Source organism: Anopheles moucheti, chromosome X (assembly GCF_943734755.1).
Source record: "Anopheles moucheti chromosome X, idAnoMoucSN_F20_07, whole genome shotgun sequence".
NCBI lineage: Eukaryota > Metazoa > Arthropoda > Insecta > Diptera > Culicidae > Anopheles > Anopheles moucheti.
This window is the reverse complement of record NC_069142.1, coordinates 11,400,807-11,425,754: the sequence shown is the minus strand read 5'-3', so window position 1 is coordinate 11,425,754 and position 24,948 is coordinate 11,400,807. Positions and strand designations below refer to the sequence as shown.

The 24,948-nt window shown below is 42.9% G+C and overlaps 1 protein-coding gene and 1 long non-coding RNA gene across 4 annotated transcripts in view; one reads left to right on the top strand and one right to left on the bottom strand.

Annotated features, from left to right (window-relative positions):
• Positions 1-1,868: 1,868 nt before the first annotated feature.
• On the bottom strand, positions 1,869-4,687 carry LOC128307187 (uncharacterized). 2 transcript variants are annotated; one of them, XR_008287609.1, is made up of 8 exons: positions 4,560-4,687; positions 4,083-4,179; positions 3,780-3,864; positions 3,452-3,691; positions 3,147-3,245; positions 2,918-3,073; positions 2,511-2,699; positions 1,869-2,447 (listed from the first exon to the last, which is right to left on the bottom strand). It is a non-coding gene; the product is annotated as an uncharacterized LOC128307187 (long non-coding RNA). The 2 variants fall into 2 exon arrangements; XR_008287608.1 differs by having other exon boundaries at positions 1,869-2,699.
• Positions 4,688-5,226: 539 nt separating this feature from the next.
• LOC128306307 (active breakpoint cluster region-related protein) overlaps positions 5,227-24,948 on the top strand; it is a 37,392-nt gene continuing 17,670 nt past the window's right edge. The window contains exons 1-2 of one of the 2 annotated variants that reach the window (XM_053043761.1): positions 5,227-5,774; positions 13,559-14,537. In XM_053043761.1, coding sequence (XP_052899721.1) covers positions 14,193-14,537 — 345 coding nt within the window. In that variant the 5' untranslated portion in view covers positions 5,227-5,774; positions 13,559-14,192. Of the gene's footprint in view, positions 5,775-13,558; positions 14,538-22,384; positions 22,608-24,948 lie in introns of those variants that run through there. The other variant, XM_053043762.1, reaches the window with a different exon arrangement.

Below are 24,948 nucleotides of genomic sequence, written 5' to 3'. Positions count from 1 at the left end.
GAATTTAGTATTCAAAGAGATAGTTGACGGAGTGCCTGGATGGATGGACAAGCAACACGATCGGTTGTTAGATAGTCAAAACGGTTGTTCAGGCACCGCTGGAAGAACTACGGAAGTGGTAAGCCGAAATATTCTTCTCTGATCCTATTAATGTCCCAATACTAATCATAACTGTTCCTATTGTAGGACCTTAAAGGCACCTAAGCGAGATTTATTAGTTTTTGAGCGTTCAAAGTATATGTGTACAATTGAGCCTATTATTATGTTAAGCAGATGCAATGTAAGATACCACAGCACATCGATCTGTTCATTAACCAGTTGAACAAATTGATGATAATGTCCTGATAAAAACACACGTAACATTTTCCACGAACCGGCCATGATCACTACTATCGTGTGTGAATTTTTAGTACAATTTTCATGCTCCGTATTGAATCGCGGGAGATCATAAGTCTCATAAATAGGGGTGTTGAACAAGGATTGAGAGAACAGCGATAGAGCATAATGCTCATAGGGGTAGTTAAACGTAAGTTCTCATAGGGGTAGTCGGGGTGTTAAACAGGGATTGTTCTGAGAGGGTACATTCTCAAACATCAACCCTCTGGCACGCACGGCGGAAACCGGTTCCAGTTCTTTCTCTTTTTGGCTTTTGGCCGCTACCGACACTGCAGAAACGTATTCGCTCACGTAGCTCACTCTCTGAATGGAAAATGTTCATTCATGGTCTAAAATTTTAAACGAGATGAACGGTTATCAACCCTTACTACTCCACAGAACCACCATTGCGGAGAATAAGAAATGTATAATAGAAGACAATTATAGACGAAACAAAAGGCATAAACTCAGTGTTTACATGGCAATATTCGTCTATGATAATTCCATACTCTATGGATTCGGTTAGAGTTTTGTATGGCAATTTTTAACAGACAGCTTAATTTACACTTTTAGTATCTTCAGCTTAAAACTCCGGTGAAGCTTCAGTATTCATGATTTTATCCAACGAATAAATTAAATGTTTATCTGACACAAAATGATTGTATAATGCTACGATCAACTTGCTTGTTTAATAAGTTTTAGTTCAATTTATATCACTCTTGATGATTCAATAAACACAAACCCTATGAATGTAGAAACGGTCGACAGAAAATGAGAAACTGTGATAAGACTCTACTTCAAATTTAAGGAAAGGTAAAGTATTTTAACGTATTTTACAGTAAGGTATTTTGATCGATTTATTTAAATAAGCTTTTAAGGGTTAGTTGGGTCGGGCTTTAACCGTCGGTAGAGAAACATTTGCAATTTGCAACTTGCCTATCCTCTTTCGGTTTGAGTTCCAATCCGTTTCCTTTCTTTCAGCGGCAAAAAGCGAAAGGAAGAAAGAGAACAAATGCGTCATGGTTGCAATCGTGAGTACCAAGGGTTGATGTTCAACCGTCAACTTTACGACCTAATACCCGCGGGTTTGCTTTTCATTTTCAAACATAACTTTCTTTTTATTGCAATATGGCAACTTCTAATGTTTTCATATGTCTTTGAGAAATTTAATTCTGTTCCAAAAAACATAAAAGAATTGGGTTTAAGCAGATCGGAAATATGCTTTTTTTGACGATCGCCTTTTCATTTCCCTTATCTCTATAGCCGGCATACCTGGGTATCCCATACATTTTGTAAGGCGAACCAAAGTTTTTCGTCATTAAACTGTAATAACTTCGGTTGTTAATTTGGTATATAACATTGATATGTTTGATATATGATATTGTATATCCAAATTTGAAACACAAACAATGATATTAGTTTTCTTTCCAATCGTGAATAAATTCCAATTGTGAAATTTCAATTAGTAGTCTTTATTTATCTTTTTGTACATTAAAACCCGACTTTTATCCGATAGGTGGCATTCAATGGTGCTTCGTATAATATTCGTTGAAATTTTCATTAAATATATTGCTCATGCCTCGAAATAGGACATAAAAATAATTGATTGAATTTCTTCTCAATGTTTCTCAACTTTTATTTCAACACACGTGTGCACTGTAGTGAGGCTACAAATCTGTCCAATAGGAACAAATTAGGAACTATTGTACTTGTATTGTATAGTTGTATTGTATTGTAACCTCACAAGCTATTACCGGAATAGGTTCAGTAAAATTAAAATAGGTAGACCAACGAATATTTGTAAGTAAGTGACCATAGAATGAATTGCTTCCAAGTTTCTTTAGATTTATAACTTCCACTGGTCGTAATTAAAAATAACAACTTAACCAGAACTTAAATTATACTTAATTTATTTTATTTACTTACAATAAAAAGGCTAGGCGCTTACATTTTTACTTTCGTCACATTATTAATAGCATCAGACATTTTTCTTACACAGCCTCTTGTTATATCTGATTCTATATCATGGAGAGTGATCTACATTCCCTTGGCGAGTTGGCGATTATTCGTATCTGTGTCGTAACAAGGATAATCGTATTTGTATTTTTGTATTTCACCGATTGTATTTCACCTACCATACGTCATTACGGACATCGATAGAACTGTAAATTATGCTGCATGCCTTAAACAGCTATAATTAGTGTTGGGACTTTTGTTTGGGATTACACACGAAAGAAAGATTTAGCTTACTGCTTTCATAGTTCACCGTTGCTTCCAGGTGAGAAAAAAGATTCATTCTTGTGTCCTTGTCGATACATCATAAGCTAATTAAAGAAAACCAGAAAGCAATGTTAATTCAATGCTAAACCATATTTAAATTAATATAAATAATGGAAGAATCCACTGTGTTGCTTTTGTCAGAATAAAGAATGTCAACGAAATGATTCTTCATGTTGATTCTGTTGAAGAAATTTTATCATCATGCAGTAATTATACATTTGCTTTCACAGTGATTCTATTGCAGAAAGGAAATAAACCATACCATTTTTGTTCGTTTCTTGATACGCTGAATGATTAACTCCATCTGTAGGCTAAATGTCCCGAGCCATCTCCTGGATGTGAAGTACACTTAGACTGCCTTTTTGATTTGGTTAGCCAACAAATGGCACCAAATTACGCGTAGATTTCATTTAATATCCTGCAAAAAGAACAGTTATGATTAGTATTGGGATATAAATAAGGATCAGCATAGAATGAATAATTCAGCTTACCACTTCCGTGCATGAACAACCGTTTTGACTATTTCATGGTGTTGCTTGTCCATCCAGGTTGCATCCATCCAGGCACTCCGTCAGCTATTCAAAAAGAACCTGAATACTAAGTTAATTTATGGTCTTTGCTAAAACATTTATAAATAACACGACGAAAGCTTCTTATGTGATGCTTTTGTCAGATTAAAGAATGTCAACGAAAAGGTTCTTCATTAAATCATCTGTTGAAGAAATTCTATCATCATGCAACAGTTACACATTTGCCTACAAGGGGATACAATTATAATCATGGAAATAAGCCTTACCATTAGCGTTACAGCGGTCGTTTCTTGATTGGTTGAATGTTTCACTGTGTCTTTAACCATCTGTGCCCTGATTGAAGAACAGCTATTGAATTATCGATACGAGTAGCATGTTAATAAACATATAGATCGATTGTATTATCCCACACCGCATCTTTTGGACGTCCAGACGACTTTGGATACAAATTTACTTTGCCTAGCCATCAAATGGCACCAAATTACGCGTAGCTGGCTCTGAACAACCTGCAAATGAACAGTTATGATTAATATTCTTAACTCTTATTATCTTCTAACATTCTAAAATCACACAAGAAAGAGGGATTCAACTTACCATTTCTGTACCGTTGGTTAAATATTCATTACGACAATGGTTGTCAATTCAGGAGAAAAGGGTCCTTTTCCCGACACTGTGTCAGCTATTTAAAGATTACCAGAATTGTAAGTTAATATAAAGTCTCTGCATAAAAACAAATACAATACAATAGTAAAACAATACAATGAAGCAATAATGCTACGTTGCTGTTGTCAGATTAAATAATGTCAACGAAAAGATTCATCATACAATCATCTGTTGAAGAAATTCTATCATCATGCAACAGAGTAAATTTGGGACAATAATGCAGATAAATCTTACCATTAACTTCACCGCCTCACAGCAACATTTGATGAATTGTTACTTGGTGTGTTGGATGCTCTCGAATTTCTACCGTGCGTAGTTTGCCCTTTACACTCTGTAAATGAAATGTTGATAGTTAGCACCGGATCACTAGCGAGAAAGTTGGTTAGGTTTAGCAATTTTACTGTTTCAAACGATATTCTAACATCGCGATTCGATTGATTGTTCCTTCTTTTGTTTAGTAAAGAATGCCGACTAGGTATGTATGTTGGATAAGAACATAATACATATTTGATTGCTTATTATAGACTACAGATGACGCATTAGCATTGTATTAATTTATACCGCGTGTAGAATTGAAAGCAATACGTAAGACATTTTAAATAATTTAATCAATTTCACCGCACATACACACAATTCTTTCTTCAAAAAGCGATAGATAAGCGAAGGGTATTGCAGTGCAATATCGGATTCTCGGTGTAAATTACAACTTACCAGAAAAAAATAGTTAATCACAAAACAATATTACGTCCAAGTATGTGTACATATTTGTAACTTTAATTTGCTTAACCGCGTTGAGCGGCAGGCGATGAGGTTACGAATAGTTCTGTGTCGGAAATGGACAGCGGAAATGAGCAAACAGCTGTCATCCCGAGATGAAACTTGACAGTTCCGGAAGGTGGTGCGTGACAGTTGCTTCACGATAGGAATCAATATATTATTATAAAATATTTTGTGCGCCTGGATTTTGGTTTTTCTATTTCGATGTAATATTTCTCTCACTCATGCTCTTATTGCATATTATTCCTAAAAAACTGCTGAAGAAATACATCATCAGTCGTATGGTTTTCGTGATTTCACACGGTTTTCAGTACCAATATGGACCAAAGCGATCGATACGAAGTAAAAAAAATCGTTTTTCAGTGCTGTTTAATAATTTTAGTCCGATTTTATTACCCGCATATAACTTTCTGTTGCAAAATAACCAAGAGTTGACGCGAGCTTAGTGTCAAACCATGTGGTAGCTATGGCCACCCGTGTCAGACATGCGATGTTGATATGACCTCTCCTACAAGCACTTTACGGCACAGCACGACTGACAGCTATGCTTTCCACAGTTTGTTCACACGAATGCTGTTGTTTGAAAAACGCCGAAGCGAGTGGATGTGAATCCGCGCGAGAGCACAAAACTGACTGCGTGTGTGAGGTTGCCACATAAGAGCCTTTTTTTTATGCAAGCAATAACAAAGATTAGGTGGGCGTGAAAGGTGCTCTTTAGTAGGGATAGTAAAGTACCACCAAACTGATCTCGGTTGCGAAAAGTGCCTGTGTTTCTTTGTTTCGAAATCGTTTTGGCTCGTTTTAAGTTTTCGCGCTCGGTAAGAACGGCGTCCCCAAAAATGCTGACGGTGTTTGGATGAAATTAGCGTGAAAGTGAGTGTGCGTGTGTGTGTGTGTGGCTCGTTTTTTACGTCAGTGTGTGACTCCTTGGATCCTGGAGGAAATATATCCGCGTGCCCCGAATATCCGAATCAACAATTTACAATAAAGCAACAAACAAATCAACCAAACAAAACATCACGCAGAGCATCAACGCACAAGTTTCAACCGTCAGCCATTGCAGTTGGCACACATACGCTCCACCCCGGTGTATGTGGGGTGTTGCATTCAAGGTGAGGCTACATCTCGGATGCAACTGTTTTCGGGCGGGTAAGTCTGCACTTATTCTAATAATGTTCGCCCATTTACTGCACTTGGAGCTTAGCTAACTAAACTACCGAAACTAGTCGAACAGCGAACTACTGGGTGCAATATTAGAGGACAATCGGTACCACTCGATACCAGAGCAAATGGTTGCGTTTTTACAAGTGTATGTAGGACGCGCGCGTGCGTATGTTTGTGTGGGCGTAAGTGCGTGTCCAGCAGAACAATTACCTTCGTTAATTGTACACACATGTCCCAAACATTTCCGCAACACATTCGATGTCAACGCAATTGACAGGTGTAGCCGTTTTTTGATCGATTGCGTTGTTATTGCCGATGCGGATGCGTTGTGAAGGTGGTGTACCCTTCACGCACCTCACAAACACATATACGCGCGCACGTACCTTTCCCCAACCGGAAGCAGTTGAATCACACCTGCAACTTGTGGTGTCAAGCTTTCTTTCTTCAAATCGGTACCCAGCTTGCTGGTCTCTGGCAAATTTCTCCCCCCGTAATTCTACGGGATTACGCAAAAACTCCTGCACGGTGTATGAGGTAAAGTGGTACCTAAAAAACCGGAAGAGCCTTCGAAGAAATACATGCGCACACAAACACACACACACACACACATCGGGGCTCGGACCGCAAACAGCCCTGAAAGTGCTGCGGTTACCAAACCGACATCAAAATACAACCACACGGGCCAACTTCATCCACACAGCCGGGGCCACCGCGTGTGGCCGACGTGGGGAAGAGGAAGCTTCCACCAGACATGCGGCAACAATACAGGAAGGAAAATTGGTACAAGCTACGGCTTTTGGCAGGTGCCTAAACCGCCAGTCTTCACAACCTATCGACTATCACACCAACTCCCAGCAATTGATTCATTTATGTTGCGACGAATTCTTTTTATATCAAGCTGTTACGAAATGCTCTTTAAGCTCAGATCAATAATTCGAATGTGTGTTTTTTTGTTGTTGATTATTTTAGCTAAACGATCAGGATATGTTGAGATTTGCATCCAATACAGTTTTATGCTGTTCACTCTTGGATAAAGTGGTCGGCTGGAAGAAGTATTAATATTACCATACGTAACAGGCGGGCTGATAATTGTTAGGCCTAAGACAGTAAAACCGATTATAGCCGGTTTTTCAATTTTTGGTTACTATTTATGTAGTAGCATTTGTCATTTGCCTCAATAAAGGCCTTTGTTTCGCGCGATCACCTCTTCATCCGAGGAAAATTTCTTCTCAGAGTACATCCTTTTGAGATCTTAGAAAAAGGAATTAGTCACTGGGAGCCAGATCTACGAAATACGGTGGGTGGCGAAGCAATTCGTAGCCTAATTCATGATTTTTTGCCATTGTTTCCACTGGTTTGTGGCACGGTGAGTTGTCTTGGTGAAGTAAATTTTTATTTCTTTAAATATGGCCGTTTTTTTGGCAATTTCGTCCTTCAAATGCTCCAATAGCTTATTATTCCTATATGAAGATTATTCCTTGCGAATCTCAAAAACCTGACGCCATAACCTTTCCTGCTGATTGTTGCGTTTTCCCCCGGTTTGGAGCAGGTTCATCGCGTCCAGTCCACTCGGATGACTGTCTGTTGGATTTTGGAGTGAAGTGGAGAAGCCAAGACTAATCGATGGTAACATACTGACGTAGAAACTTGGATTTATTTCGCTGAAACAGCTCCAAACACTCCACCGAATCATCAACTCGTTGTTGTTTTTTGGTCAAATGTGAGCTCGCGCGGCAGCCATTTTGCACAAGAGCCTTCTCATACCCAAAATACACGTGAAAGATATGTCCAACACGTTCCTTAGACATCTTTAGGGTGTCAGCTATCTCGATCAATTTCATGTTATGGATGCTTTTAATAATTTTGTGGACTTTTTAATGTTTTCGTCTGTAACCACCTCGCTTTGGGCGTCCACTGTGTTCACCGTCCTCAGGGCTCATTTTGCCACATTTAAAATTAGCATTCCAATATTTGATGCTTGATTTTGGTGGAACAATGTCCAAAGACTCTTCATCACGCCAATTTTTGTCTTCAACTATATTTTTTCCTCTTCAAAGCCAATGCTTTATCATCACGCGAAATTTCTTCTTTTCCAAGATTATTCAAAACACAAAAGTTGCGTCACACAAAATGCTCTAGCTCATTAGGTTATGGCCCGAGTGCTGGTAAATTTGGACAGAACTCGACGCGAAGGATGGTACAAACGAAATATGATATGGATATAAATTTTCTAGTGCGATATATGTGTTGGGCCAAACAATTATCAGCCGACCTGTTGTATACAGTCGATTCCTGCGATAACGAGCAGCCCTTTTTCAACGAATTTTTCGCATAACGAACAAATCTTAATAAAACCAAAATGTCCTTTGCAACGAGCAAAATCTAGAATAACGATCATTTCGGGGTTCGTTTTACTTCTCGGTATTAAAGTCGAAGTATAAAATATAAGCGAATTGCCTTAGAATTGAAGCACGAATGGGGCAAACGGAAAGCCCACTGGTCCAGTTTCTGATGGCAAGAATAAAATTTGTAGGCTTTTTGATCTGGAGCTTGACGATTAAAAGACAACTCCCCTGATGGCCGTAAATGCTGAATAGGGCAAAGGATATTTTTCATTGTCGAATTCTTAATCACTAACTGTCGCTATCGCGTAAATAGTACGTTCCTCGTAGTGAAAGTGGAAATGAATTTTTTCAAACCACAGTCAACTAATTTACAATTACCGTGCAGTCCAACATTGATCGGGGTTTAATGGCGTACTTGGTTGTCCTACTTATTCTTACAAGTTTAGAGAAACAAGACTGTAAATTGACGAACAAATGATGCCAACTTTAGCCTTGCCGAACAACGAACGGCCAAGGAAGGAACAGAAAACAGTCGTTCTTTTCTGTTTGACCTTCTCGTACCAACTGGAAACCGATTGCATAATCCCAATATCAATACGCTCAAGTGTCATCCTGATTTCTCGCCCATGCTAAAGTCGCCAAAGAAACGAAGATGGAACAAAAAAACAAAAAAGACATCTCACACCGGTCCCTATTTTTGCGGCCACTTCAAGATGGGTGTGGAGTATGTATGGCTGTGTATACAGACCGCAGGTTAATGGTATGTTGAGCTACACTTTTGTTTCGCCTTGCTCTGAACTATTGAGGCTGAAGGTGTTTCACCGTTTATTCCTTCCCTGAGTGTAGCACCCGCGAGCAATACCATTGCATTGAAAGGGTAAAGGTTGGGGCAGCGTGAAACAGCGTCATGTGCAGATTACCCAGCTGAAACGATGCAGGAGAGTACATCTCTCTCAACCCAGGGAAGCCGGGTAGGGTTCGATTTTCTTTGGCGAAAGGTTACACCAAACCCACACGCACACACGCCGCGCTGTTGCTTCCAAACATGATAAAGTTCTTGCCTGATCAATCCAACATTTCTCATTCTATTTTTTAGCGCGTTCCCTGCGTCCGACTGCAGTCCATGTGGTGGGTAGCTGCGCTTGGTTTCACGCAGAAGAAACCCGACACGACGACAGCCCGTTGGGCGTTGCGGGAGGGAAAACAACTCACTCGTGTACAGGGCAACCCAGTCAACACAGTTTTGTTTTCTTATGCGGGGTTTATGACTTGATGGAAAGTGTGTATCAACATCACTAGAAGTCCAGATTCGCCATCACTGTCCGGAGAAGGAAATGTCCCCAAACTAATGTACTTTAGATTAATGTTCCAATAGATTTAAGCAGTGCGGCCTGGACGTGTATGATGAGTTAAACAAAAAGCATAGAAGACTAGAGTTTTGAGAAAAGGATCATAATTTTTACATCGTGAACAAAAAAAATCGAATATTATTTCAAAATATGATAAAAAAAAACGTTTATATAAAAGTTATACAACATAAATTTAGAAAAAAATCCATACCGTGTATTACATCACGAGCTTCACAAAATTATTCGAGCCCGAAGCAAGCGGCAGGCAAGACTTGTGTGTGATTTTTATTTAAGATTTGATAATTACCGTCTTGAGCAGGTCCAAGTAGAGCCAAACAGCAAGTAAATAGGATTTAAATTTAGGGAGCTTGAAGCCCACAAAGGTGTGTCCAAAACGTCGGTTAAATCGTTTAGTTATTCGGTTTTTAGCAAATTTCTGTATATGCTGGTGCACCGTCCTTGTCTCCGTTGGGATTTCGAAGACTGCAGGCAACAGCCTGTATGCCGCGATGAAATTGGCCTTGTTTGTCAAAAAAACACCACGGCGGGGTGTGGCCGCGTTTAAAGACTTGCGTCCTAGACGATGTATTGAGGATGCTTGGCATGTTCGCATCGGATTCCGGAATGCTGTATCATGATTTTTTCCGGATCATTATCCGGATTGAATTCTGGGATTCGTTCCTTCAGTGGATCAATCCGGATTCAATCTTAAATCTTAAGCATCGTCTGAAACTTAAGATTCAGCTAATTTAGTGGTTTTTCTTAGTGAAATCGCTTCATTGACAATTTATCAAATTATAGCAAAATACTTCCCAAGAAAACAATGAACAAATGTTACAAAATTTGACATCATTACTGTGGCACGTATTTCCGCCTGCTCTATATTGATTAAATTTTGTTCTATCGCTTATATAGACAAACACACATCAGTTTTTACAATGCGCACTGATTTCGGGTGTCGATGCGGGTTACGTTCCACGATTCCTCCCCCTTTTCCGACAGTGTGTTCCAATTGGGCGAACACACCAGCTTTTCTTGACCACGGAATGGAGGCAGAATTTCTGATCGAACGGCATCAATAAACATCAATAAAGGCTGGCCCTTTTCGTGCTACATATTTATAGCACTTGAGCTTGCTGCTACGTAGCTCTTAAATGCTACACCAACCCGCAATCCGAGCCGGCGGATGAGCGTGATAGATCGCTTGCGCGAATGAGCAAAGCAAGCAAAGCCAAAAAAAAAAAAGGCTGCATTTGAACTGTACTCGTCTAAATACATAAGCAACATCGGTCGATTCTCCACACCGTGGCAGCATCCACCGGGAGTGCATCCGGGAGGATGTTTTCCCAGTCGCCCGCGCCACCCATTGGTTGGCGAAGATTGAAATAATCGATTTCAGGTGCATCGTCCCCCCCCTGACAGACGACGGCCAGACAGCCTGGGTGCCAGAGGGTGGTGCAGGGGCCCGAGTCTGGCACGGGTCGATGACAAACATCCTGCCCGCTGCGAACGACCGGAAGCTTTCGGGGCGACAGCGGTGCTGTGGGGTGAATGTGAGGCTATATTGCCCAGAGCCCAGCACAAACTTCGTACGGTATGCGCATGCGCGATGGCTGCCCCACAACCATTCGCGCTACATCACCACCGCGCACGAAACGAGTCTGGACGCCCACCGTTGTGCCGTCGTCTAAGATATATTCTCCGTCCGTACCATGCGCTATTCTAAGCGAAGTGCGGAAATCTGCTACCGGTAGTGGATAGCACCGGCATTTGGTGGGTGTTTTTGTTTACTAAAACACCAAAACCGCCAAGCAAAGGCAAACGGAACGGAAGGACCCGACTACCACCATACGGGCAACAATCTAGATGGTTCCTGCTACTGCCCATTGAACTCCGGATGTGTGGTGCTTGTTTTTGTTGTTGTTGTTGTTGTGTGTGGGATCAAACAACTCTTCCACTCGCCGCTTATGTATCGATGTTTGCACGTGCACAAAAATTAACATGTCCAGACGTAGGGAATTATTGTTCGGCGGTGCCACACCATGCACCGCCGGATGCCGAAGAAAACCATCTTGTCTGGGTGATGCAGACCGCCCTCGCACATGTCGGTATCAAATGTGGCATTATTCAGTTAGAATCTGCCAATTTTTAATATATGTTTCCTGTGCCCCGGAGGAAGAGTCTCCCTGGCAGCGTCGGGCGACTGTGGGATGAATCGGCGTGTATTCATCGGGTCTGTTGGTACAGACTGCACTTTATTGCAACCTGGGTGGGGTGGGGGGGAGTGGAAGGTGTTCTTCGCCTATGGAGGTGGAGGTGGAATCATAAAACTGTCAGTCAAACACTCGGGGCCCGGAGTTCAAATAGCTAAAAATCTGTAAGTAATATAATGAATGAATGGCGTTTGCATTGGTCCTGTTCATTGACTTCTTTTGTGCCGGTTGGGTCACCCGCAGGAGGAAACAAAGCAAATCTGCTTTGCCCTTCTCTCCCTCCTATATGCACAGTTTGTCCAGACAGGGTTATGATATTGAAATTTACGACATCAACGGCACCAGAAAAGGGGTTTGAAATGTCTTCAATATTTAAAACGCTAACAGAGTACAAATGTCGATTGTCGTGAAGTATTCTGTAATGCACGCTCGGGTAGGGAGGGAAATCGAGAGTCCCGTGGCTTTTATTTCGTCTAACTGTGATGCTTAAACCCCAGCACTTGAAGCGAAAACGACAGTTTCAGCACCCAAGAAAGCATCGTGAACTTTCCCGGCTGAGATCTTCGGTACGGTGCATCCGGGGTAGCGGTGCATCGTTCCAGATGCTTTGCGCGGAGAAGAAAGAAACGCATTCTTCTCCGCGCAAAGCCACACCAAACATGTACGGTGCAGGCGCGCATACATTAGATGCTGGTGCTGCATCCGTCGCTCATGAGCTCTGTGTGACCTTCCGAGGGAACCGAACCTCGGGAAGGGAGGTGTTGCGACCGCGCGCACAGTTTTATGGTGCCCGCGATCGTAAAACTCTCGGGCGAACAACCTTTTCTCGTCTTCTGCACGACGTTGCTAACTGTTGCGCGATGATTCATTCAGCTTTTGTCCAACCACCCCCCCCCCCCTTCCGATACGATCGATCAATAATCGTTCATTGCTGGTTGTAAGACATGCCCATGGTTAATGTTGGAAGAAAGGGAAAATAGTTCCAACAATAGGATATAAAGTAATTGTTTCGGACAAAGATTCTCAAATCCTCAAGGATTCTCAAATCCTCAAGGATTCTCAATTCCTCAAGGATTTTCTAATCCTCAGGGATTCTCAAATCCTCAAGAATTCTTAAATCCTCAAGGATTCTCAAATCCTCAAGGATTCTCAAATGCTCAAGGATTCTCAAATCCTCAAGGATTCATGAATTCTTTTTAATTTTTGAAGCTCTCAGGAAACATGATTAAAATCTTCTTGCTACTGAAATGAAGAATTTTCTTTATGAATGTTTATGAGAGATTTATGAATCTATACGGATTCAAGAATCTTTGAGAATTCTGGCATCCTTGAGGATTGATGAATGTAGAGAATTTTTGAATCCTTAAGAATTCGTGATTCTTTAGAACAGAAATTCAGGCTCATTTATACAGTTTAACCAGCCCTTTTGTGCATTTAGTTTGTGCTGGAACCAAATCTTGACTAAACCCCTATCACGAGTGTTGTCTCCCCAGTCATACTTTCGCACTATTCTGTATGCTGCTTTGCTGCTACAACGACTTGTATGTTTTGGAGATCGCCAAAATTGGGAAGCGAAATGTATCTGACACACAGTAGTGAAATGTGCAGGGGAGTAAGGGGAACGAATCTTCAATTTCACCGTAACCAATCACACACAGCACCCCACCGTAACCGAGAGCTCATCTGGAACTCGTTAGCCGCTGCTGTGGTGGGGTAGAAACCAAGTTATTCACAGACCCCGGGAATGTTGTTCGCTCTCTTTCGCACGCGTTTGCTTGCCTCATTCACTAATATTCGGTACCGCTGTTCTTACGCACGCAACATGTTTTCTGATGCTTCTCTACTGCTTTTCTACGTTCCAGACAATGGACTACTGTGCCCGGGGTCAGCATTTTAGCAGCAGCCGCTGTAGTAGCCGCCGGGCTCGAATAGGGCCGTTTTGAGCCGGTCACATCGTCATCGGTTAGCATCGTCGCAGTACCGGCAGCGCACTTGCGTTAGTGTACCTCGTTGGTGGGATCGGTATAGGTGTGCCCCCTGGGTGGGGGGCCGATCGGAGAAACCATCCTGCACATCACACCCAGCATGTTCCCGCATGTGTGAACGAACGTGTAAATTTGTGTCCAATCAGCAAACAGAAGCGTCCTAACCAAAGTCATCACAAATAGGCACCTTCTGGACTTAAGGTCTTAAGATAGGGAAAGTGGTTATGCTCAAGAAAGGAAAGTGCAGTGTAGCTTATTCAAAACATCGTTCGGAAATAGGAGAAACGACAAATATGAAGACAATGAAGATCCGTAGCAAGCAGAAACACCACGCTCAAACTGCATGTGCAGAGTGAAACGCGCTCAGATTACCGCCTCCAATAACTGCAGGCTCGTTTGCGTAATATAGGGCAAACAGCAGCACACAAAAAAAAAGGATCAATAGTTTGGCCGGTTTTTTGTTGTTGTTGTTACCCGCACGGAGACACGGGAAAAGTACCCGGGAAAGGATATGAGCGTGTTCAGCGATTTCCAGCGGATGTGGGTGCAGCGGTTTCCCCAGAGTTCGCTCTCGGACGCATGGGAGCAGGATGTGCGGGCGAGCCTCGAACGGCACAAGCAAAAGATCGCGGAACTGTCGAAGGAGCTCGAACAGGAGACGCTCTACGTTGAGTATCTCGAACGGTTGCTGGGCGATGTCGAGAAGTACAGGGAAGCGGGCGGTGATCCGTCCACACTGTTCGAAGCAAATTCCCCGGCATCGGCTGCCAATTTGTTGGCGGGCGGCGGTAATCAATTTCGCGAGCCACCCGGAAAGGCGGACGGTACGAACAACCAGGCGGGCGTGGAGGAAGTGGTAAGTGGTAGAGATAGAACGATGGCTTACTTTGCAGCTGTTTGATGGGATGTCTGTTTATTACTTTGTTTTAGAGTGATAGTATCGAGGGGAAGAAGATGATATCGAATTTATACTTAACGATGGGTGACCGGTAATATACGGAGACATTTCTCATCATGCTGTATAATGCGAACACAGGGCGTAGAGGTTGCGTACGAATTAAGTATTAAGACACTTCAGATCTACGCCTTAAGTATTGTGCTAGGCCTTTGCGACAACAACTACCAAAGACTTTGTAGTCTCACAATTCTCTGGGACAACACTATACCAATCGTGCAATCGTGGCAAAATGTCTGCACAAGAACGACACGGGAACGTAACGTCAGGAACGCGATTAGACTTTCCAAATCGATACGTTTCACCGTAATCCTCGATCGGAGGAGAGCGACAATGTCATAAAGCAACCGGAGGATGGCTCGTAGCAGCTAATCGATTTAAGCGCAAAGCTGAAAAAGGCAAACCAAACATATCCGCCTGGAAAGCCTATTAAGCGAAGCCGGGATTTATTGTATTTATACACCACTCGTTCCTTTACCTATTTGATGTCACCCGTTTGTTGTTTTTTTTTCGTTGCGTCAATTCGCAAACGAAAGATTAGCGGTGCTGATAAATGGTTGCACTGCTTCACGCTCGATCCGGTATGGAACCGTTGGATGGGTTTTGTTTCTAGACATTTTCGATAAGAAGAGTGGAGAAAAGTGTATAGGTATGGTTTTTTTTTTCTGTTAGCATAAATTTTCTGCAAAGGAAACAAGGAATATTGGGTATATACGACGACACACCCAGTGAGAATTCTTCCAACCGTCCGTCGAGGCGAGATCCCGTTTTGCAATGGTAAAAAGATGCGTTGGGAAACATTGTTTTTTTTTTTAAATATATTCCTCACACGTACTCGTTCAGGCAAATGCGGTTTTTGCGTTCGATTTGTGTGTTGCGTAGTGTGCCAGAGCGCTCTGTTCTGGGGCAGGGTTTCGCAACACTGCCGCTTACTCATCCTTCCTTTGCACTCGACCTCGCTCGAATCGCCCTCCCTTTTCCCGGTTACGTGCGTCCAGCACGTGTGTGCACATCCCGGTACACCGAGGGCCCATCGACCCGTGGCATCCGACGTCTGGTGAGGCTTATCGCAAATACACCGTAACTAATTTCTGCTGCCCCAAACGTACTGCTCTCTCTTCGCTCGTTGTCTCACTCGCTCGCTGAAATGCAGTTCTGCGCGCAGCGGTTGTGTACGTTGCCTTACACTACACCGAGCACAACCAGATGGAACGAATTGACCCGGTGTTATGGGACGGTGACGACGTTGAAGTTGAAAATTATCTTATCGCACCTTACCACTATCAGAATATGTCGTCCGTGTGGTACCAGCACATGCTCTGGCAGAGGGCGATGGGCTATCAGAATATGGGTGGGAAGTAATACAACAACTAAAAACGAAAAAAAAAAACGAAATCTTCAAGAAATTGTCCAACGATTGCTCTCAAAGGGAGGGTACACAGTGGAACGTGTAACAAAATGCGTGAAGTCGAATTTTTATGGTAATTTTATGTGTTTCGATCTCTTCGCCCCTGCAATGCATCGTATCCATGCGTCTTATCGATGGGTTTTTTAGCCACGGACGTTGGTTTAATGTCCGATAACAGGTTTTATTTGGCGTGCGAACACATTTCAAGACCGACGCTAATCAATTTCCATTTTATTTAATGCATTTCGATGCACCTTAAGAACGGTGGATGTAAAATGTTATGTCTGGGTATGCAAATGTGAAATGATATTGGTTTCTTTACATTACACGCAACACACTATTAGATTGTTAAGCACATACAGAATATTGAGTGAGTTTCTGCGCGTTCATTAGGAGCTTGTTTTCCTTCTCTGTGGCACTACAACTTTAGCAGACTTGGGCTGGGTTCTCTGGAACTCTTTTTTCTGCAGGTGGATGTTACTCCTCCGTGGACGGAAGCGCTCTGTACTGGGATTAGGTACCGTTCTTGTCGTATGAAAGAACGGCATCACGACTGTTTGCCATCACAACACGTTTGTTTACGATACGAAGTTAGTAGTAGAGACCATCTTGCTGTTGTAGGGTTTTAATATCAGAATGACAGGTAGGACAGTGCCCACCATCATTATAGAAGCGGTAGGGTGAATAAGGATGAGATAATCCATCACCACCTGGTTACCATTCTCCCATAATCCCGACAATACTACGCTGTACCTGTAGTGAAGCAATTAAAAGAAGGTTTATCACGCACCAGTGCCTCCTAGTGCTGCGTACTCAACACACCCTTTCCATTTGTCACATTTAAATCGGTAATTCTTAAGTGGATGTGTGGTGGGGGTGCGTTACCATACATCAGTCGAGTGGCGAGTCTATATCGACACTATCGCTCATGCCGATTGGGTGATGTCAGTGTGCGTGCGTGTGTGTTGAACAGAACTTTGAAAGCAGGAAGCGAATCACTAACCGCCTACCAGAAATGGCACCATGTGTGCAATTGTGTCCAATCGATGGCAATTAGCTAGCTGACAGGCAAGGATCACTATGATATCATACCGCTGCTGCGAGCGAGCGTGTTAAATAGTGTGATTTGGTGACTTTTCGCCCGGGAGTAAGACCTGTTAGCATAAAGTCTGATTCACTGTATTAATAAGCCAGTAACCTGAAACGCGTGATGAGTTGGTGGTGTTTTTTTGTTGTTGCAATTGTCTGCCAACCGGTGAAATCCGCTTACTATGCGGAAAAAAAGGGATGAAGTATTAAAAATCCCCATCAAATAATGTAAACATAACGCTTGATCCAGTCGTTAGATTTATCACTGAAGTTTATCTATAAAAAAAACGATTATGAACATACGTCTCCCTGCCTGACAGATCACTCAAAACACTGTGTTGTTTATGGGTGAGATTGTTTATGCTGTCTCTTTAATATTGTTTATGTTGTGGAGAGCAAGAATTCGATTCACTAGATATGGTTGCAATGTTAAGGGTAGTAGTTAACGCACCCTAGAATCGTGGCGTATTTTCATTCGTGTAACGGGCGCTTAACAATCTGCGAGCGCGGAACAGTGCGCGAACGTTGTAGCGCTTCACAACTACCAAGAGCGGATGCCTACGTCTATACGTACAGGTGGGCGGAGTAGCAATATCTAATCGGCTGCTAAATGCGTAGTCGTATCGATGATAAGCTACTCACACATACGCATACGATTCCATGCAATATCATGTGCACATTACTGTATGACGAGAACGATCAGCAATCTGATGACGCGATAGGGTCTCTTCCTCTCCCTCCTGATATATCGCACGTATATGCGGTCAGTTTGGAGCTAACCCTCCCTTACATTAACGCTCTATAACACACACGCAAACACTTGCACGATCTCTCATTCGAAAGATCATTTAAAGATCACGTCACATTATCTTGCCCGGCAAAAAGGGGTTGCAGTCGCGCCGTGGTTGTTTGCCTCCTCTTCGTGTGCATACCAAACACGGTACAATAAACATGCGTGGTTAGAATTCCATTTCGGCAAGCCCAGTGTTTGTGTGGTGTGTGGTGAAGTTACTACCGTACCGGAAATGTAAACGCATGTCGCGGTCTTGGGAAAAGCAGTAATATACAAATTCTACGCACGTCGTTGTTGCTGTTGCAGCTTTTAGCGCTCCTGAACGTTTGGAGATGTAGAAAGTGTGCACAATGCGGGAACACTAGTGTTATTATCGTTTACGATCTTTCTCGCTCACTGTGTTTGCCGTGCAGTGGTGTGTTTCTTTAGGCACTGTAATTGAGGTGGAGAACATATTCAGCGGTTTGGAGTTTAAAATTGTGGAAGAAAAGATGAGGAAGAGTGTGTAAAACACCGACCTAACCTAACCTTTTCATATGGCGATCTTGATATAATGTTCCTTCACTACTACTTGGAGCTTGCTCGCAGCATCATTCCAGTAGTTGCGTACCACCACCAGCGATGCCGGAGCTATTACTAATTAGACTGCGTTGCATCTTTTTCCACACCTACACGCGCGTCGAAGCAAGAGCTTTTCCGCCGTTGGCCACATCCACACCACGGCAATTGATCCAGTGCGCGCAGTTACACAGGGGTGGAAAGAGCGCACACGTATCGATACAGATAAAAACGGTGCGCATCCTCATCCGTACCCACCGACAGGGCGTAATACGCGGGGCCAGGTCAGATGCGCACATGTACGGGCCCAGTTGTAGTTGAACCGTGTTACGGTCCGGTGGTTGGCAGGCTAACCCTCTGTCGCGCAGGTACCTCGCGCACACACTCGTTCCGTGTTGGTCTCTGGTGCATGTTTACATTTTTTTGTTGTCGTGTTTTCCTCCATTTCCTCGTTCGGGTGTGCTGTGTTTTTCTTACCAAATGTGAAACCCTCCCACCCCCACCAAATCCGCCCGTTGGCGGCTGTGTCTCGCTACACCATCCCCTGTAGTGTTTTCGCTGTTCAGGGTTGGAATTGTTGTTAATAATTCACACCGCGCTAACTTTACCCGTGGAGCACCGTTCGGTGTGTTATTCACGCTTTCGATGCGTTTCACTCCGGGCGCCACGGCTGTACAGACGGCTAAGCAGTTACCGCAGCTCGCGAAACTTTTCGGCGTGTGATGTGTGTTTGTTATGTACCGTTTTTGTTGTTGTTGTGTGTTGTATGTTGTATCTCGTGTCGGAAGGAGTAAAATACGCCGGCCCCGATATAAGTGCAACGAACGACGTACGACGTGGCTTTGGTGCGGTGTGCGCGGGCGCTCTGTCTCGCGCTCGATCATATTGATTGGACACAATTGCATAAATAAGACATGATCCACCACAAATCCGGGTTCCATGTTTCCATCTGCATGCTGTATGATGTATGCGCGGTTGTGCGGATTTCTAAATCAATGTGCTCCATTTTTTGATGGGACATACTTCCGTTTTTTCCTGAAGAAATCATCGCTCCCAAGAATTAATTCCCCAATTTGGCTTGGTAGATTTTAGTTTTTTAGTAGATCAACAGCTAGGACCTGCTGCAAGAGGCTCTCTTATCACTGATCATGCTTGCTGAACACATGTGCCATCGGAAATCGTTTTTCTTCATTCGATTCTCTTGACTCGAAGAAGTCACTCCTCAACAAGATTAGGAAGGATACCCTAATCTTTTCAGCTGCTCAAGGACTAGATCTAGGAATCTTTGGAATTTTTGCTACTCGATGTAGTCGTTGTACTAAAATTGATTTATTGTCATTGAATTTTGCACTCTAATTGCTGTAGAATGACAGATTTAACTTAGCAGCCTTAGAATGATTCTAACTTGGAAGTGAAAATGTGCCGAGATTTTTGATGTCCAGCGTTCAAGATTTTACTGCAATTATAACGGGGCTATATCATTAAAATGGTTACTCAACTCATAAGTTATGATTCGCCATCACTAGTTGCAATGATAGTCATTACTGGGCAACAAATTCGAATATTCCTTTGCTCAAAGTCCGAAGAGTTGCTCTTGTGGGTGCTCTTGTAGGAACTTAGTGATGGGAATTTCGTTCCGAACCTACCAGGTTCGTTCCGTTCCTGGTCTGGAACGATTGAGCTTAAGTGCATAAAAAATCATTAGGTAGGTTTTTTTGCACGCACATGTTTTGTTCGACTTGCGAAGTATATAACGATAACGTTTATTTCTGTTACTCTTACCATCATACTCTAAGCTAGTTTTTTTGTATGCATTTTGACGTTTTCAGGCTTATCCGCTTACAGCTCCCCATAGAAGTGGCAAGCCAAGTTAGGGATTAGTTTGTTTTCCTAATGAAAGGCTCGGTCAGCTGCTCAACAAATGTCAAAACAAAGCATTTTGCTGGCTGGTCTGAACCAAATTAGGCCGTACGCCAAAAACGTAAACAAACATTTTTAATGAAAACAACAAAAAATGATTATTGAAGCAGTTGTTTTTTAATATAAGTAAAAACTAGACTAATAATGTGTTGCAAATGAATTGAATTTAAAGTTAACTTTTTAGATTTTAATATATTTTTCTCTAATTGTGGTTCCGGAAAAATGTTCCCTTATGTTCCCTTATCTTGTATGTCAAAATGCTATGTTCTTCACGAATCTGAGTTGAATTGAATTTTATATAAAACTGAGCAGATATTGACTGAACGACAGGAAAGAAATAATTACGGTCGTTAATGATTGTAGTTGCGATCGATTATTTTAAATTTCTTGTGAAAGAAGGTTTATCGAACCTGCTAGGTTCGTTCCGTTCCCTAAAGAAAAGAATCTGGTTCCGTTCCGATAAAAATGGAACATTCCCATCACTACTATGAACCATGAACTATGAAGCTATTTTTGCATACGCTTAGATACTGAGGGTCAGATCTCTAAGTACTCTGTATCAGCCAACAACGCATCTCCAAGTACTCCACTTTGCCAATACATAGTTATAGAACCCTCGTTGTTTGCATTCAACCGGAAATGCGCTAGGATACAGTAGAAATCTGTGTCATCGAGGGGGAACGAACCATTTCACTCTAGCGAAAATGGACCCCATTGCTCTCCCTCCCACACGGTCGTGTATGTTCTGCTGCCGCTCAGAACGACCACTTCCTGATCAGCTGTAATCAGCGTCCTTTTTTTCCCCTATACATTAAATAAAAACATGGGTTCCCATTCTCATGCCCTTCCCGGCAAGCCAGACCAGCTGTCGTCCGTACCCTGATTGTATGTTCCGGATGTAGTTGGGGAGAGTGTGAGGGGAGCGAAGTGTACGTCTATAATGGAATTTGGAATGTAGTGCAATATTCACTGTGCAAGGGTTGTGTCACATCAGTGGATGATAATAGCCATGTTGACGCCTATCTTTCTTATATACACTAGTTATTTGGTAGAGCGGCATTGTGCAGAATGTTGGAGATAGTCTGTTTGTGAAAATTCAAATCTAGATATAACGAACCTTACAAGTACGGAAATAAGATACAGCCAACCATAAGATGTATCTAACCTATGAAGCTAACATCCAGCAGTAGACCGGTTCAGCATGCATCATCTGGTCTGCTTTCTCAATTATACTCTGCTCCGTTGCACAAAATGGGGCCCTCCCACACACGATACGGGCTGATTTTATATAATCATTTTCAATTTCTAACTGTCCCGCGGGCCTCGCTATTGACCTGATCCCAGCAAAAACCTTCGGTGGCGTGAGGATTGGATGTCTAGCGGGGGGATTAGTAAAGCGAGCAAAGTGAGATATCTGTACGTGTGAAACATTGCACCCAAAAGCATACAGTGGCGCTGCAATCGCATCGTTAACGCACCCATCTCCAGGGCTTATCATTTGCTCACGCACACACTGCCATAAGGCCACCGGCCATTGAACGTTTTATTATCGTACAGTGAAGTGAAGGAGAACAAAAAAAAACCTCGGGAGGTTGCGGGGAATCTTTATCTCGAACCGGGCTAGTGTGACTAGCGTGACAGCAGTGTCCTCACGCCAGTTTGACGTTTGGTGTCGATAGCTAAACAATCGTCACAGCTGTTGACAGTGGCTAGAGCAGTCGGGAGACTTGGTGACCAAGTGAAGAGTTGTGTTTTTGTGGGTATTTCACAATTTCGTAGAGATTCAGCTAGGCGTCACGAGTCAGTGAGTAGTTCGTCTTGTGGACTGTTGTTCTAACCGGGAGTTCCTAAAAGATTGGCCTATCGAGAAGTCACCGATAGAGAAGAGACGTTATCTAACAAGCCCTGGAGGAGGAAGTCCTCCAGTGACATGTTTGATGAAGTTTTAAGGAAGTTCTACGTTTTCCCCTAAGACCAACACGGAAGGAGTTGCGATAGCTGATCGTGATTATTAAATAGAGAGTAAGAAAAAATCGTACGAACGGTGGTGAAATAGTTAAAAAAGCAGTCCAGTAAGTGTGTGCGACTTGGGTGAATAGGAGTTTTCATTTGCCACTGTTTCGATGTAGTTGTAATCGGCGAAACGATGAAATCGAACCAAAAGGTGTCCGTATCGGATAAGATAAAGATCTGGAGCTCAAGGGTAAGTAGTTACGGTCTAGCGCGAAGGGTTGGTGACTGTGGGAACAAATGGAAATGGCATTTGCCCATTCCAACGGTTGATGAGCTTGCGAATTCGGGTTGAAACATACGCTAGCCAAACAAAAAAGCATAACTCAAAGGGCACATAAAACCGGAAGGAGTAATGATAAGACAATGGAGACAGTAGTGCTGGATAGCATAGTTAGCGTCTGGCATATGAAAGTTTGCCTTTTTGTTTTCGTTTGTTTTCCAAAAATCAACCAAATCTCACGTTTTGGAGTACTTTCGCAGAGAACGAGAAGCAGATGTTTATGTCGATGCCTTGGTAGGGTTTATGGTGCGCGTGCCTGCGGAACACAGTTATCCTAAAGCAGACGCCCAAACAGATGAATGATGAATGGAAAGATTGAAGAGTTGCTGGGTAAGCATCAACACGCGCCCGGCACTGCGTTTGAAGATACAAGGCGACCCTCCGACACCTGTAGTTATGGTGCTCAGTGTGGAATAGCATCCAGAAGCATCTTAAACAGCGGATGTAGGCGTACTTTTTAGATTTTCAGCAGTAGTTAGAGCGTGACAGCGTGGTTTCATTAGCGAAAGGGCAGTTTTACAGCGATTGCTGAGCGAGCAAGGTCTTGTCGTGTTGAATTGCAAACAAGCTGTGTAGGATTTCGTTCTTCCTTGGAGCTTCCTGTTTCCAATATCCAGAGGATCGTTTTGCAGTACTCACTGTAAGATGATGACCTCTTCCTATTTGCCTCTTCAACCATTGTTGGGGCTATATATGACATGAATTTCCTTCAGCTGAATGGTGCGTCGATGTGTCTGGTGGATATGGTCCAGCCGAGATTCCATCTAGATTCTCAGAACTCTGACTGTGCGTGTTGTTGATTGGTGCATCGAATAGATGTTATGACGTGCTCTAGGAGTGTTTCTCTTCCTCACTGCCATTGCAGAAATTGATGTTTTTATTATTAGACGACCCGACTGCATGCACTCCAGAGATGTCCAACTGGTGAGTTGCGCACATTTCCTTCAGACACACAGTGCACTCCAGTATCCAGACATGAAGTTAAACCGAGTTGGACATGGCTGAAAATAGAGTGTGTTTTATAGGCAGAAACAGTGCAGCTGCACAATCAAAGTGAGCGCTGCACAAGCGTGAGTCAACATGGTCTTGTTTTCGCTGCGCTTTGTTGTCGTTGCTGTAGAATAACCTTTCCGCGCGGGACGAGACACATAAAATTTATGAACCTCGGACTGATGAGGGCGTATGGCAGCTAACAATTCCCTTTAAAGAAGCTAGAACCCCTATCGATTTCCTTCTGTGTTGGGAGTTCCTATGGGAAACAGGGGGGGGTTTAATTAAAAGTCCAACGTGCCGACGAAGCGTGTACGCCCATTGTTTACTTTGCGGTATCGCACTACTGCAACGAATCAAACATCGCCCGGACGAGTCAAAGATCGTCCCGGTGGTTTGCATCGTTGACTTTGACTGTTCGGTTGGTCACCAGCCATCAACAATACGACATCGTCACGCAAATTGGTGCTGTTTGCTACTGTGTCTGTGACGTGTCAGATGCAAAAGAAAAATACCCCAACCCGGTCACTTGTTGCATTTGCTCGCATCGTGATTTTGCCGTGCCACGAGTTTCTTGGATGTTTGGTAATTCTGGAGCACTTAAGAAAAGCGATGAGTTTGCTTGTTTACTATTGGAGTAACGGACAACGTTTTAGCGACACTGGGTATTGAGTATAGCAAGGTTTTTATTTCCATTTCGAATGTATCATTTCGATTACTAATGGTTGTGTTAAAGAAAATGCGACATATGACAGCCTTTGCAGGCCTCTTGTAGTTAGTAATGGTCCATTTATGGTCCATTTTCTGTACGCTTACACTCTTTCACGCGTACTTTCGCTCGCTTGAAGTTCTTGATGTAATGGTAAAGAAGAAAATGGACGTCATAACACCAACACTCCCAAAAGCGTGTGTTCGCTTTGGGCTCGGTGTTAACCCGATCGTTCTTTGCATATTCGGGCCCCGGTAGGCGATCGCGCCGTGAAAGTGTCTTTTGTGCCGCGAAAGCAATAAAATAAAACGTCCCCCGTGCATAAATGTGCAGCAAAACGAGCGGGCGCACACACGCAGCTGGAAATTTAATGGCGAGAAAGAAAGCAAAGAGAGGTTAACCTCTTCTAGCTGCTAACATTCGGTAGCACTAACGTGCGGCATATCTATATAAAACGCCAATAAACCTCGAACACGGTGCGGGGGGAGTGGGTCCGAACGGCAACCAGAATCGAACATCTGAGCCTGTGTTTCATTTGGAATGTTCACGCCT